The sequence below is a fragment of the Perca fluviatilis genome, chromosome 20 (genome assembly GCF_010015445.1).
Source record: "Perca fluviatilis chromosome 20, GENO_Pfluv_1.0, whole genome shotgun sequence".
Classification (NCBI taxonomy): domain Eukaryota; kingdom Metazoa; phylum Chordata; class Actinopteri; order Perciformes; family Percidae; genus Perca; species Perca fluviatilis.
The window spans coordinates 35,950,388-35,967,633 of record NC_053131.1 but is presented as its reverse complement, the minus strand read 5'-3'; the positions used below and the strand labels follow the sequence as shown (position 1 = coordinate 35,967,633).

The 17,246-nt window shown below is 39.1% G+C and overlaps 1 protein-coding gene across 1 annotated transcript in view; it reads right to left on the bottom strand.

The window, feature by feature from the left end:
• The window catches only part of LOC120548630 (soluble scavenger receptor cysteine-rich domain-containing protein SSC5D-like), a 54,819-nt gene that overhangs the window by 16,489 nt on the left and 21,084 nt on the right, over nucleotides 1–17,246 (bottom strand). The window contains exons 2-6 of the mRNA XM_039784961.1: nucleotides 13,201–13,286; nucleotides 12,575–12,607; nucleotides 12,160–12,453; nucleotides 11,086–11,400; nucleotides 10,725–11,009 (exon numbers count right to left, since the gene is read on the bottom strand). Coding sequence (XP_039640895.1) covers nucleotides 10,725–11,009; nucleotides 11,086–11,400; nucleotides 12,160–12,453; nucleotides 12,575–12,607; nucleotides 13,201–13,249 — 976 coding nt within the window. The 5' untranslated portion in view covers nucleotides 13,250–13,286. The remainder of the gene's footprint in view (nucleotides 1–10,724; nucleotides 11,010–11,085; nucleotides 11,401–12,159; nucleotides 12,454–12,574; nucleotides 12,608–13,200; nucleotides 13,287–17,246) is intronic.

Sequence of the window (17,246 nt, the reverse complement as noted above, 5' to 3'; positions counted from 1 at the left end):
AGAGCGACTTCAACAACTTGTTGACACATTTAGCAACTCGGGGTTTGAAAGAGCATTCTGACCTTCAGTTTCTTTCCATTGAGGATATTGAGGGTGTCATCCCTCCTGTTGCTGTAAGGAGACTAATGTATTATCTCAAAAGCACAGGTAAGAATCCACAAATCTGATACCCATCAGGTCAAAATCATTCAGCCAATTTCATCAGTAGTTAGGTTGCGCGATGGACGATATCATCGTCCATTGTGAAGACTGGCCAAAATCACAATGGAGAGCCACCACATCGATGCTACGCCCCCACACCCTGTCAGACAAACACACGCTAAACCTAGTCACTGGCGGGACGGGAAATTGACATTTGCGTCGGGCTTTCGCTGTGTTGTACACGGTGCAAGATAGGGCCCTTAAGTGGAAGATACTTTTTTCCCCTTACGTGCAACCTATTTGTGAAAAAGACCATTGCTTTGAGCAGACTGGACTGGCTGTTAGTGATACAGTCTCTCTCTCTCCCTGTCAGTAGCAGCCCTGGACTAGTAACGCAATTAAGCATGCGGTAGTTGAGCGAGAAAAGTTAACGTGGAACACTGTCATACTTTCCTTTCTCCCCTCAGTGGACTAAGTTTATGGACACTGCTGTGCATCAATAAGTAAGTCTGATGTCCTGTAGGTACGGGACGATGTTATGCAGGATTTATGAGTTAGCAACAGTAGGCTAATTCACGAGGGTGCTATTTTATGTGTGAGCTAATATTGCACATCTGTTCATGTGCGCTGTAAGAGTTATGTTTCTGTTTATTTAATGCGTTATTCAGTGCAAATATAACGGAGAATGTAGTTTAAAATCAGTAATGATGGTATATTAGGTTATTACTGTCGCTCTGTTAAAGGCAAACGTTCCACTGTACTGTTGTTACGCAGATCACAGACATCTGATTGAGTCTAGTTAAGTGAAAGTAGGACATCGAAATGTTAGCCCCATAGTAGTAGAACAAATATTTATGTAAAGAGATATAGTAAAATAAAAAGTGGCAGTTCTGTTGGTAGCAATTTTTATATTTGTATATAGTTTGTTTGCAATGGATTAGGCTCTAACATACACATTAGGTCTACAATATTCAATATATTTAAAGACTAGCTTTAAAAAAAAAGAAAAAAAAAAAATGGTAGGATAGAGAACATTTTTGAAAAAGCCAGTAGCCACAAATCTGATACCAATCAGGTCAAAATCTTTCAGCCAATTTCATCAGTATTTACACATTCTGTTGGTGAAGAAGTTTAGTTAGTGGTGTTGGAAAACAGAAGTTTGCATCTGGCAGTTCTGTTGGTAGCAATTGTATATTTGTATATAGTTTGTTTGCGGTGCGTTAGGCTGTGGCAAACACATATGAGGTCAAACCCAGTCAAACTCGGTAGACCTTTTAAATGTAAAAGGTTAATGTAATTTAATGTAATCTTGCTTCCGGGGGTTCTGACTTACTTGCGCTTTTAAGTGATTTTACAATGACATAACTAAGACGTTTTCATTTTTTATTTAGGACAATTGATTGATACAGAAGACACCTTGCCATCTTGCCAGATCCGCCCCCTCAGCGGGCTCTTTGCCTCCAAGCCCTTCACTCTCAAGCCCACCGCTTGTCCAAAGGCCTGACTGGATGTCCTCCTTTGAAATTCCATGGCAGAAAATGCCAGCATGCGGCCGCGGCAATGTGTTGCTCTGGGCCTTAGACCGAGGAAACAAGAACATCTGAGTATGGTCAGAATTATTGTACAGGCCATACAAGAGAAATGCTTGAACCCTACAAGGAACCAGTGTTCTGAAATAGCCAGACAAGTGATTGAGAAACACCCAAAGAGCTTTGCTGACGTCACAGCCGAAGGAGAGCTAATTGGCTGTGGCTATGGGTCCCTTTTAAATCAAATAAAAATTCGGATTGACCGTCTAAATCGTGACAACACATTAGTTCGTGTTAGGAGGCCAAAACAACATGCTACTTGCGAGACTGCATCCAGCAATGAGAGCCCTATTCCATCCAAATGTTCAAAAACTGACAGCTATGGATGTGTTAATTGGCACCCTATTGACCTCCCTCAAGGAGAAACCCCAGAATCAGTTGAAGGGAAAGAAAGCAAATGGTGGAGCTATTTTCAGTAGAAGGACCCAGAGCTGCTGAGCGTGCCTGGGTGGAAGAGTACATGATAAAAACATATGCCTCTCAGCGCTACACTATTAATGCCAACCCTCCACCCAGCATGGATGAAATTCAGGAAAAGTGGCCATTTCTCTTCCTTAAGAGATTTCTCTGTAATCATTTTGCAACATTGACTGGGATTGACATTGATGCAAGATTTGTCGGCTGTCTCGGAACCAAAGGGAAGAAGATTCTTCATTTCTTCCAGAGTCAGCTTGGTAAGGTGGAACAAAGAAGTCAGAAAAGTCTTGCAGGACATAGAAAAGGCTGGCTGTGACAAAGTCAACCACGGTGTGGCATGCACTCTCACCACAATGGCATTCTTCAAAGAAGATGTTGATGCTCTGTTTCTTCCGGCAGATGTAAGCTTTTCATGCCTTCATGTGTTTTTATGCCCGTGTGTTAAAAAAGAGGATCCCATAGGAAATAGGCTACTGTAAAAAATGACACAATTATGTCGTCTTTGTATTGAAATTTGCTCTTTTTTGTTGTTGTTTGTTGCTCTTAGGTGACCGCAACTGCAGCAGACATAAACGGCAGTCTCTCTGCTCCTAGCACCCCGAGGCTGATTGCTCTTGGTAAGGCACACACACACATGCACATACACATAAAATAATACTCAAATGGCCTCTTATGTCACCAGATATCTGTCCAATGGGGAACATTTGCTAAAATTATGTTGCCTATTTGTTATAGGGGATTCTGTTCTCGAGGCCAATGGTTGGATGCTCACCGTCGATGGCAAGGTAATCATCGGACCCCAGGAGCTGCCAGACTTTGATTCTGCTTTGGCGGCCCTATTCAGCTGCTTCTACTCGTTCAACATCCAGTATCAGACTGAAGCAGAGAATACTCTTGAGTTAATTCAGAGGTTTGTCCATAATGAACTTAATTATTCATAACAGGATAATTCTAGGATAACTCCAGGTTGTGCTTTTATGTTTTGGCTGAATTTAAAGATATTAGAGATATTGTGCTCTCATATCATGTCAATACTTGGCCCAAAGCAGAAAATAAGTGGTAAGCACTGGTTTGAGAGTCTGTTGCGCCCCCACCCCCCACTTATGCTTGCAGATTCATTGTCAGGATCAATCCCGAAGGCTCGAAATGCAAATCCAGAACACAGATCAGCCGACGGACAGGAAAGACGGTGCAACGAAGAATGCCAACCTCAACCCTGTTGTGGCTGCATTTATAAGAGAGCTGGTGGATTTTGAGTGGCAAAATTACTGAAAATGATACATATTATACATGTTTAGAATGATAATTGTGTGTTTCTGTTAGGGCTGCACAATTAATCATATTTTAATCACGATTTTGGCTTCCCACGTACGCGTGCACACACGCATCGCACACAAACACATACACACACACAATAACACAATGTCGCCCTTAAATCACCAGATATCTGGCCAATGGGGCAAATTTGCTAAGATGATGTTGCCTTATTTTGTTATAAGGGATTCCGTTCTGCTCGGTAGCTTTAGCGGCAGACTGTTGTACGCCTCGCTGTTGGAATCCTCTCCAGTGAAATACAGACACACTACACCGTTTAGCTGTCAGCATTTTAGCCGTGTTTAATCCAGTTACTACTGTAGCTAATGGTAGGCTAACGTTAGCTGCTGTGTAACGTGTTTATTGTTTACTAGCGTGACATGCAGCAATGTTTGTCTTGTCTGTTGCCTCTAACGTCTGTTTTGGAGCATCAGATATTTAAGTGGCACCGTAATCCACGTTGCTATTCGTCCCGTAGATAACGCCTTATTGGCACCGAAATTTAACATCCGCCGTTAACGTGAACCGAAAATTTTGCGTTTATCTTTTCACCGCAAACTCATATGTGTGAAAAGCGGTCCCAAACACCTGAAATGGCTCCTTCAAGTATTCTTCAATAAAGGAGGAATGTAGCACAGTATTGATGTGAAAGCAGTTATAATTAGCCAGTGACAATAAAGTTAGTTTTAGTTAAAATCAACAAATAATCGTGATAAATAATAAAAGCCCTAGTTTCTGTTATGTTCAAGTTCAAGTTCAAGAAAGCAGAACAGTGTTGAACCAAACATGTCATCATATAGCTTAGCCTATGTGAAGATACTTGGTGTATGGCTTGTATACTATGATTACTTCATTTGTAGCTAGCTTTTTTTCTCTCTCCCTCCATCTCTCTCTCTCACACACACTTTATGTTAATGCTGTTGATTTCAGTTCAGTACATTTTATCTCCACACTTAATTCCATTTTTTCTCATATTTCTCTCTTTCTCTCTCACACACACAGACACACTCGCACACGCATACGCATATGCACACAGTCACACACTCACTCATGCATATACACAGACACGCATATACACACGGACACACACACACTTGTTTATGTTCATGTTGTTAGCTTCTGTTTTCCAACTTTTGATTGCCTACGCAGTGCAGACCCACTCTTTCCACAAGCCCCAGGTTGTTGTTACTGTAAAATGAGATTAACTTTTTAATAAAGTAATATTGTAACACACATACTGGTAAATGTGTAAATCATTGAAAATAATATTGTAGAGGTAAACGTAGAAGTACTGTGAATGCTAAAATAGGAATAAGTAAATGAAGATACAATATTATGGATAGGTACTGTAAATTCATATACAGTAATAGGGTACTACTGTAAATGGTTATACAGTAATAGGATAACTACTGTAAATGGTTATACAGTAATAGGATAACTACTGTAAATTAATATACAGTAGTAAATAAATACTGTAAATGAATATACAGTACCATTACTGTAAGTACTTTTACAGTAAGATACTGGCATCCTGCTGCCAGTAAGTTACTGTAAAATCTACAATAGTCTTTTTACAGTGCATGTTTTCAAACAAATAACAAATAACACGACATCATCAATTGCATATTTCTCTGTTCTGTTCCTTCTGTAACGAAATACATATCAAGATAGTACAAAATTTAATTGAGGGGATCTCAAAACCATTAACTCATATTTTAAATTTTTCATTCCAAACTGGTAAATTTCCAATTAAAATGAAAATAGCAAAAGTCATACCTTTGAACAAAACTGGAGAGAAGTACCACTTCCCAAATTACAGGCTGGTCTCTTTACTGCCACATTTCTCAAAAATTCAAGAAAACCTCTTCAATGACAGATTGGACAAATTCATTGATAAATACAAATTACTTACTTATAGTCAATATGGATTCAGAAAAAATAGGTCAACATCATTAGCTTTAACTGATCTCATTGAAGAAATCACAAATTCCACCAACAAAAAGAAATATGGAGTTGGGGTATTTATTGATTTAAAAAAGCATTTGATACAATTAACCATAAAAATATATATTCATAAATTGGAACGGCTCGGGATTAGGGGGATAGTGTTGAATTGGTTAGGTAGTTATTTAAAAGACAACAAAAACTATTTGTGAAGTTGGGAGATAATAGATCTGAATGTTTGGACATTGTGTGTGGTGTCCACCAGGGGTCAGTATTGGGACCAAAATGATTTATCCTCTATATAAACGACATATGTAAAGTATCTGAATTACCGAAATTTGTATCACTTGCAGACGACACAAACATCTTTAGTTCTAGTCAGAATTTACAGCAACTTCTGGACATAATCACTTCAGAATTCAGAAAAATAAAACAGTGATTTGACGGTTATCATTAAATGTGAGTAAAGTAAATTCAGGATATTTGGCAATTGTAAATCAATCATGTTCAGTTACAGATAGAATGTAACAATATAGAAAGAGTATATGAAATGAAATTCCTTGGAGTGATTATAGATGATAAGATTTGCATGAAATCTCACATAAAATATATCCGAACAAAACTGTCTACATTTTAGCACATTTTAGACTACAAATCACTCCACATTTTGTATTGTTAAATGGTGTTACTGTATTTAAATTACTGTGTAGAGGTCTGGGGAAACACATATCAAAATTAATTGAAATCATTAATTATAGAATAATTCATGACACTGGATATTTGGAACACAGCAATTCATTATTTTCACAGTCTAAAGCATTAAAATTACTTGACCTAGTTGAATTTCAAATAGCAGTAATTATGTTCAAGGCGAGAAACAGTTTATTGCCTGGCAACATACAAAAAGATTTTCTGAAAGAGAGGGGGGCTATGACTTTAGGGGAAAGTCAAATTTTAAGACTCCCAGTTTTCAAACTACAAGGAAAAGTTTCTGTTTATCTGCCAGTAGCACTAAATTGTGGAATAAACTAAATAATGAATTAAAGCAATGTCTAAACATATTCCAATTCAAAAAGATGTTCAAATAAATTTGATTCCAAACACAGTGCAATTAATAACCTGGGCTTATATTGAGCAATTTGTAGTATTACTCATTTAATAGGGTAGAAAGGGTATAAAGGGGTAGGAGTACCTTCGTTTTAGTTCTTCCTACTCCTGTTTGCATGTGTAAATAGAGGTCTTTAAGTACTGGAAATTATGGAATTTTATTTAGTTGTTTAACTGTTTTTTTTTATTAGTATTATTCTTCTGATGTTTTATTTTATTTACATGCAAAATAAAGATATCAATCAATCAGGTACTCAACAATCTTTGCTCTCCACACAAAGTTCAAATGTTTTCACTCTTTGATATATTTCTGAATAGATCTGTGACCCAGAATAAAAATCTATTTAAAAAATGACGTAAAGGACTTCCAGTGGCAACAAGATGGAGGAAACTGCTTGAGGAGTGTGCTCCGTAGGAAACCGTTATGAAAACTAGCTAGCTCAACTGTTAAGAACAGCAGATTTGAACTAACCAATCAGTAACTATCACAACTGAGAATTAGGTAAATGTGAAGAAAATCACAAAGGTAGATTCATAACTGCTGATGTAAATAATTAAACATGTAAATATGCATATACTGACTCTGCCAACACAAATATGTAAAGAGTTAACTGTATAAACATTGTAAAATTAATTTTTTGTAAATTAACTCAAATATGTGAATTAACGTAAACCTTAGCTAGCAAGTTTGTCCTGGCAAAAAAATACTAATGTGACACTAACAAGTTAGTTGTAAAACTAGAAAAGCACTATATAAATGCAGTCCATCTACATTTACAAGAGAGAATCACAGCCTAACATAACGTTATAGTTTGAGAAGTAAAATGGCACATTTACCTGACTCACAACAAATTCCAATCAAAGACTGTTGGGTGCATCAACAAGGCTGTAATGTTATGAACACCAGGAATAGTGGAATCACGATCCTCATCACCCAACAAATGCACACTGAAATTTACCAACATCAAAGAGTATCCCTGAACAAAAGCTCTCGTCTCATTTAGAAATAAACTCCAGAAATCTAACACTTTAAGATTTTTTTATCTAACTTCATATTATCCAACTCCAGAAATTTGCTGTGGGGAATGTTTTAAAAAACCTTTTGTTATCTTTACCTCAAAAACATCCCCAACACAACATCAGAAGGTTGCAGATAGAAGGTTCTACCTTTGTTAACATGTCACATTACAGGAATGTTTATAAAAAAACATTCTGTAATATGAGGCCTAATTAATATCCTCAAAACATTTCCTGAATGTCACTTTGAGAATGATCTTCCTCTGTTATCATGTAACATAATATTTGGTGCTGAAAACATCCTTTGAATGTTGCAGTTAAAATGTTATGTCTTAATTTAACATTTAACGTTATAAGAATTAAAAAAAGAAAAGAAAAATTAAACATCCTTAAAACGTTCTCAGAACATTAGATTACAAAATTTCCTTTAAATTAGACTACTGTAGTTTAACATTACAGCAGCTCTAGAGATTACAAAAGCAAAAGAGACTGAATGATAAAAATGATCAGATAGAATTGCAAAAACATTTTTAAACATATTTAACCTATAGATAGCCTATAGACTTTGACTTTCATCAAGAATACGAGAATGTTCTTTGTTATTATGTCACATTGTGGGAATGTTTTAAACAAACATTTTGTAATTGGTTACTTAGTCAACATTCCCAAAACCACATTGGAATGTTGCAGGTAGAATGTTCTAACTTTGTAACACATCACATCACAGGAACGTTTCTAAAAACGTTTTGAGGCCCTGTTAACATCCTGTTTTATTGACAACGTCCTTCCTTTGTTATTATGAAACATCGTTAGAATGTTTTATAAAAAAAACATTTTGTAATCCGTTACTTCAACAACATCCCCAAAACTATTTCAGAATGTCAGGATGTTGCAGGTAGAATGTCCTACTTTTTATAACATGTCACATTACATCAGCGTTTTATAGAAAATGTTCGGTCCTAAAGCCTCAATAACACCCTGAAAACATTGTCAGAATGTTTTATTGAAAATGTTCTTCCTTTGTTGTTATGTCACTGAGGTGTATTGTCATCCTATTTAATCTGATCATTCTATATAACATGTATTTAAGCTTTATCTGAACATTTATGACTGGTATCTAAGATTTGACAGGAGACCTCGGATGAACTTTACTCTACTTTCAGAAGACATCTCTCTGGAAACATCTGGGATGCGTTATCAGTGGGCCCTCCAAGACAGAGCCAGTTGGCATGAAGCCATTGGTCAAAGTATTGTTTCCTCCCCCATCTATGTTACACACATTATAGAATATATACCATGTTCGAACAAAGAAAGTCAGAGGACCATCAGAGAATCGGGGAAACAGGTCCTCTCCGAGCTCAGCAGAGCTTGTACATGATGCTGATTTCTTGGATGTGAATAAACCTTTATAATCAAGAAACAGTGTCGGCGGATTCCTCTCCACACAGCAATGCACCATCGCTACCAAATACACTACATCACACTGTTGGAACCTTGTATAATCGTTACCTCAACAACATCCCCAAAACATCATAGGAATGTTGCATTTAAAATGTTATGTCTTATACCCCGTTTATGGTTATTTTGAAAAACTGAGACATTTCCCTTCGTTTACACGCAAACAGAGAACTCGCCTCTGAAAACGAGTCTTTTTAAAACCTCCGGCCAGAGTGGAGATTTTGGAAAACTTCATTTGCATGTTTGCACGTAGACTGAGACAAACGGAGGTTAAGGCAGCCAAGGAAGTGAGGAAGAGAAGAGAGAGAAAGTGATTCGTTGCTGTTGTTGCTATTTTCAGGATTCTTATTGCCTAAAGTGGGCCTGGGCTTTTTGTTACACTGACACCTACAGGTTTGGCATGCTCTTGACAGCATATATACACGTGTTCGTGGGTTTGTGTAAACGAACACTTTTCTGTAAACTGACAGGTGTGCACGATGTCATTTTTGAAAATATATAATAATAATATTATACAGGTAAGAACATTTTTTTGATTTTTGAATATCATTATAATGTCCTGAGGACATTAGATTACAACGTTTCCTTTAAAACATTATTAGAACTTTTGGGTAACATTAGCCAATGTTGTGGGAATGTTCTTTGTTAGCTGGGATGTCTGAAATCTAAGATCTCAAAGGAAAAAAATTATGAAACTGGACCGGGAGTTAAGTGATAATAACTATCATAATTGAAAGACAAATATTTAATTTGCCATAACGTGTACGTGCCTTTCTGGAATAAAGTGAAGTAAAAAAAAAAGATCAATAAAGTCTTAAGGCCCAAACGCACTGAAAGCCTCAGTTGATACTTCTATGGCTCACTGCAGGCATCAGATTTGAAACACCAACACCACAGAACCAGCAGTATTTTGGAAAAGGTCGCTATTTAGGCTGATGTTTTGTATGTTACAGACACCCCTGTCAGTGGGGGGGTTAGACTTTCTCCATTGATGGACAGGGTAGTAAAACTTCCGTCAACCCTGCATCACTTTTAATCACGCAACAGATGACTGATTTTTTGGGATTGAGCTTTTGGTGCGTGTTCGGCCATTTAAAACAATGGGCGTACATCAAAACGCGTGTGGTAAACGCTTCAGTGCTTTTGGGTCTTAAAAGGGATCAGCGCTGTTACTTCTGCTCAGATACTCCACAATCTTTTGTGGAGTTTAAACGTTATAACTTATTTTTCTCAGAAGATTTTATTTTTCTCAGAAGATTTGTGACCCAGAATAAAAACCAGTTTAGAAAATGATCCCTAAAATAAAAAAGGGTAGGGTCTGGACTCTCTCTTTGAAGTAGTTTCCCAGGGTGAGGAACACTGTGGGAGTGGAGATACTGACGATCACCCGGCTGAGCTGAGCTGCTCGAAGTTGGGGCCAGTAGGTCATTGGTGCCTGTTACGGTAGCAACCAAAGAACCTGCTGGTGAAAACCAGTGGCTCAGAAAGCTGTCAACCTAACGACTGTGTCCTTTCAGGCTAGTTGGCCCAGGGGACTCCTGAAGCAGCAGACATGTTTCATATCTACAGCTATATATCTTGATGCATTCAGCAGCTGATTTACTGAGGCAGCAGCTCACCAGACTCCATCATGGCTGCTGGAGACAGTCTGCTACCATTCTAGCTGCCGCATGTGGGTCAACCTGGGTACAATACTGTCATAGATGATGTCGTAGATAAGGTCACTGATGGGCTTACCTAAGCAGGTGAGATCCAGGATGGAAGAAGATGAAAATGCTGATGCACACTCCCTCAGAGCAGATCCAGACTGAACACAGTTAGACCTGATCCACCACACAGATCTCTCTGAGGACTCTTCTTTCTCTTCTACAGAAACAGCAGAGCCACAGTCCAACTCTCTGCAGGCAGCAGCTGTTACCTTCCTGGGCCAGAAATAGTGATCCACTGGTCTCCATTCTCCCTGATGTTTCACCTCCAGTGTTCCTGCACAGCGCCTGTTTCCTCCCACCAACCTGACAGGCTCTGAACAGAAAAATCAGCAAAAGATAAAAGTGATTAACAGAAATTAACCAAATCAAAGCTGCAGCTCCTCTCCTACCTGAGCAGGTGAGTCCAACAGCTTTTCCAGGTGAGCAGGTGTTTCTATCTGAGCCTGAGCTTCTACAGTCCAGGAGAGCAGACTCATGGCCTCCACACTGGAACTCTTTGGTCCTCATTGGAGCCTCCACGTCTCCATAGAGCGCCCCCTGGAGGACTGAAGCAGCTCCACAGCCCAGCTCCCTACAGACCACCTCTGCATCCTGCTGGTCAAAGTCATCTTCACACACTGAGGACCAGCGCTGGGTAGACTGGTTAGTCTTCACCTCCAGTCTGCCTGAGCACAGACTGGTCCCATTCACCAGCCTGACAGAGTCTGGAGAGATGATAGAAGATACAATAGAGAGAGAGAGAGAAAAGACACCAAACAGAATAAAAAGATGTCATGAAACAACAATTCAGTGATTCAAACTGGACTCAGCACAGTTCAAACAGACGTTGATCATTAACAACAGAACACATCTTTATAACACTGCAGCAACGTTCCATATTTTTTTACATTTAGGACACAAACTGTTGGTTTCCATTTCTGAAAACTTTCAAAGTGAGTCAAAACATACCACATCATCATCATCTGCAGATTTTTCTGTTCTGTTCCTTCTGCTCAGATACTCCACAATCTTTGCTCTCCACAGAGACAAGTTTAAATGAGCCCCTGACTGAGCTGAGCTGCTTGTTGTTGCCAATAGTTATTGGTGCCTGTTATGGTGACAACAAAATAACCTGCTGGTGATAGCCAGTGGCTCAGAAAGCTGTCAAGCTGAAGAATGGCCGAGGGGACTCTTGAAGCAGCAGATATGTTTCATATCTACAGATATATATCTTGGTGTATGTTTCATATTTACAGATATATATCTGCAGTTGATTTACTGAAGAGGCAGCAGCTCATCAGACTCCTTCATATCTGCTGCCATTCTAGCTTCTGCAGTGTGTGTCTGTCTGTGTGTGTGTGTGTGTGTGTGTGTGTGTGTGTGTGTGTGTGTGTGTGTGTGTGTGTGTGTGTGTGTGTGTGTGTCAACCTGGGCACATTACTGTACATAGAGGAATTCATAGATAATGTCACTGATGGGTTTACCTGAACAGTTGAGATACAGGATGGAAGAAGAGTAATCTGATGACAATGATGATGCACACTCCCTCAGAGCAGATCCAAACTGAACACAGTCAGACCTGATCCACCACACAGATCTGACTGAGGACTCTTTTCTCTCTTCTACAGAAACAGCAGAGCCACAGTCCAACTCTCTGCAGGCAGCAATTGCTGTCTTCAGGGTCCAGGCAGAGCCATCAACTGGTCTCCATTCTCCACGATGTTTCACCTCCAGTGTTCCTGTACAGCGACTCTCTCCTCCCACCAACCTGACAGACTCTGAACAGAAACAGGAGAGTCATCAGCAAAATAATTTTATTTAATTAGGAAAAGATGAAACTGTAAATGCTGATTCTGCTTTAATGTTTTTTTTTTATTTCTCTTTTCTGTCTCTGTGTACCTGTTGAGGTGTGTTCTCCTTCAGCCTGGAGTCCTGAGGAGAAAATAAGAAGGTAAACATCAGTATAAAGGAGCATGACTGGATCACAACCGTGGACAGAACAAACTCTCTCAGATTGCATTTTACCAGTTTACTAAATGTGAATGAACACTAGTCTGCTTTTCGGGAGGAATTTAAAGAAAACATATACTGTAATTATCTTTAACTAAGCACACCTATTCTGTAATTATTGCATACTTAAAAATTAACCAGCTGATAAGTTTCTTCTGGCTTAATCAATAAATATAATTGGGTATCATCTGCACAACAGTGAAACTATGTAGTGTTTCCTAACAATATTGCCTAGAGGAAGCATATTCAATGTACATAGAAGTGGTCCAAGCACAGAGCCTTGTGGAACACCATTGCTAACTTTACTGAACATCGAGGATTTATCGTTTAATCTATTTTCCCAATTTTGTATGTGTGTGTGAGTGTGTGTGTGTGTGTGTGTGTGTGTGTGTGTGTGTGTGTGTGTGTGTGTGTGTGTGTGTGTGTGTGTAAGAGAGAGAGAGCAGTTCGTTCTCTGATTACAAGATCATCACAAATATTATAAATAACATGTTATCTTTAAAGCAGAGTCCTACCTGGGCTGCACAGCAGCACCAACAGGTGATACATGTCCAGGTGGAGCATCTCTCTGATCACCCCGTGTGCGGTCCTCAGTGTATATCTGTGAACAGGAAGAGGAGGAGCTTTACTGGAACAGAATAAGAATCAGCTTCAATGGCCAAGTAAGGCTACATTGACATTGCACATTTTTGGGTTAAAAATGAATATCTTTTGCTACATTTACACCTCACATACACAATGCTCTGACAATGGTTTGGATTCTGCGGGGTTGTGTTGCAGTCTTAACGGCCGCAACTTGTACAAAATGCAGCTGCCAGATTTATAACCAGAACAAGTCGCCGATCTCATATCACACCTATTTTTGCATCCCTTCATTGGCAAATTCAGATTCCAGTATAAGATCCTGTTGATTACCTTCACAGCATTACATGACATATACATACATACAGTACAGGCCAAAAGTTTGGACACACCTTCTCATTCAATGCGTTTCCTTTATTTTCATGACTATTTACATTGTAGATTCTCACTGAAGGCATCAAAACTATGAATGAACACATGTGGAATTATGTATTTAACAAAAAAGTGTGAAACGTGTTGGACGTGCTGACGTGTACGGTAAGCGTGTTGTGTCACTTCCGGTGTTCCAGTGTTACAAACGTAGTTTGCTGCTCCAGCAAAAAATTACTCAACTCTGCTTTATTGTTTTATTGTGTATTTGCCTGGACTGCATTTGAATTACAATTGTTCTACTTAAAACACTTATACTTCGCTTCTCTTACAGCGACTGCCTCGCTGATCTTACAGTTGCTAAAACGCTGTTAGCTACTTTAGCTTAGCAATGGCTAATTCCTCTCCCTCTCCTGCTCTCTCTTTCTCTGTGTGTCAAATGTTTAGCTATTCCTCTGCCTCCTTTAGTGATAACGATACATGTAATAAATGTAGTATATTCGCTGCTCTGGAGGCAAGGCTTAGTGAGTTTGAGGCACGCCTATGCACCATGGAATCAGAATCGTATGCTTCCGTAGCTAGCCAGCACCATGTAGTTAATGCGGGCCACCATACTGTAGCTTCCGTAGCTTCTGCTAGCTGTCCTCTGGCAGGCCCTGAGCAGCCGGGCGAGTGGGTGACTGTCCGAGAGAAGTGTAGTGTTAGATCTAAACCAGGGAGTGCACATGATGACGGTCGCTCTAAACCGGAGCATCTTCGCCTCTCTAACAGTTTCTCCCTACTCAGTGATACATCCGCTGAGAAGCCAATTCTGGTTATTGGGAGCTCTATACTGCGATATGTGAAGCCAGTGGCCCCAGCAGCTACAGCACCTATGGTCATATGTGTCCCCGGGGCTGGAGCGGGCGATATAGAAACCCATCTAAAGCTGCTGGCTAAAAAGAACCGTAAATACAGTAAGATCATACTTCACCTACGTGGTAATGGTCGTAAATCGGAGATCACCAAAATTAATGTTGAGTCACTTTGTGCATACGCAAAGACAATGTCGGACTCAGTAGTTTTCTGTGAACCCCTGCCAAACCTGACCAGCGATGAAATGTACAGCCGTACGTCATCCTTCCACCGCTGGTTGTCGGGGTTGTGTCCAGCTAATGATGTGGGCTATGTGAATAATTGGAGGGCGTTCTGGGGAAAGCCTGGTCTGATTGAGAGAGACGGCATTCATCCCACCTGGGACAGAGCCGCTCTCATATCAAAAAATCTGACCGAGTCTATTATCGGTCATAAACCATGACAACCCAAGTCTGATATTAGTAATCAGAGGTGCAGTGCTACGCGCCCCTCTGTGCTTCCGTTGGAGCAGTCGCCCACTCATAGTCTAATAAGCACGGTGTCTGTCCCCCGACTCAGATCGGTTAAATCAAAGGTAAACAAAAGATGTGCTATATTTAACAACCTAATTGGAATTAAAACAACTGCAACGATAGAACAAAATAGGAAAATTAGATGTGTACTATTAAATATTAGATCTCTGTCTTCTAAAGCAGTATTGGTAAACGACTTGATATCAGATAATAAAATTGATTTATTTTGTCTTACTGAAACCTGGCTGGGCCATGAAGAATATGTTAGTCTAAATGAAGCCACTCCTCCCAGTCATATTAATACTCAAATTCCTAGAGGCTCAGGCCAAGGAGGGGGAGTTGCAGCCATCTTTGATTCAAGCCTGTTAATTAATCCTAAACCAAAGCTAAATTATAACTCGTTTGAAAGTCTTGTTCTTAATCTTCAACATCCAAAATGGAAAACATTACAACCAATTATATTCGTTGTTATTTACAGGGCTCCAGGTCCATATTTTGAACTTTTATCTGAATTCTCAGAGTTTTAATCATGTTTAGTCCTTAAATCAGACAAAGTACTTATTGTAGGTGATTTTAATATCCATGTGGATGTTGACAATGACAGCCTTAGTACTGCTTTCAACTCATTGTTAGATTCAATCGGTTTCAGTCAGAGTGTGCACAAGGCGACACACTGTTTTAACCACACCCTCGACCTTGTGCTGGCATATGGTATTGAAATTGAGGATTTAATAATATTTCCGCAGAATTCGGTATTATCAGATCATTCTTTAATTACTTTCGAATTCTTACTACCTGACTATACTAAATTAGATTAAAAACGTCTACACTAGATGCCTATCTGACAGTGCTATAGCTAAATTTAAGGAAGAGATTCCAACAGCATTTGACTCTATGTCATGCCTTAACATCTATGTTAACCTCAGTCCCTCTCAAATTGATACATTTGTAGACGGTGCTACGACCTGCCTATGGACGACCTTAGACTCTGTTGCTCCCCTCAAAAAGAAGATGATGAAGCAAAGAAAACTAGCACCTTGGTATAACTCCCAAACTCGCAAATTACAACAAATCTCGCGAAACCTCGAAAGTAAGTGGAAGAATCTCGTTTGGATTGGCAAGAAAGTCTCAAAACCTATAGGAAGGCCCTAAGAAAGGCCAGATCAGACTATTACTCATCACTAATAGAAGAAAATAAGAACAACCCAAGGTTTCTTGTCAGCATTGTAGCCAGGCTGACAGATAGTCACAGCTCTACTGAGCCATCTATTTCTCTAGCTATGAGTAGTGATGATTTCATGAGCTTCTTTAATGATAAAATTATAACAATTAGAGATAAAATCTATCACCTTTTGCCCTCAACTTCTAACGGTTCACCTTCAAACACAGGACCACTAGAAAGAACGACTATTCCCGACATATACTTAGACTGCTTTTATCCTATAGACCTTCAACAATTAATGTTAAAGATATCCTCAGCTAAGCCATCTACTTGTCTCTTAAATCCCATCCCAACGAGACTACTCAAAGAAGCGTTACCCATGGTTAACACTTCATTACTAGATATGATCAATATGTCCTTATTAACAGGTTATGTACCACAGTCATTTAAAATAGCTGTGATAAAACCTCTTCTGAAAAAACCCACCCTCGATCCTGAGGTCTTAGCAAACTATAGCCCTATATCTAACCTTCCCTTTCTATCCAAGATCCTTGAGAAGGTAGTTGCTAATCAGTTGTGTGATCATGTGCTTTTCTACATAGCAATAGTTTATTTGATGACTTTCAATCAGGATTTAGAAAGAATCATTGCACAGAGACGGCACTGGTGAAAATTACTAACAACCTTCTAACTGCTGCAGACAAAAGACTTCTTGTTTTACTAGATCTTAGTGCTGCATTTGACACTATTGACCACACCATCCTGTTACAGACTGGAACACTTGGTTGGCATTAAAATGAATTGCTTGGACCAATTCTATTTTCCTTATATATGCTTCCTCTAGGTAATATTATTAGGAAACACTCAATTAACTTTCACTGTTACGCAGACGACACCCAATTATATCTGTCAATTAAGCCAGACAAAAGTGGTCAGTTAGCTAAACTTCAAGTGTGTATTAAAGATATAAAATCCTGGATGACCCACAATTTCCTGATGTTAAACTCTAACAAAACTGAAGTTATTGTGATGGGACCAACGCACCTCCGAACTTCATTATCTAAAGGTATAGCTACTCTGG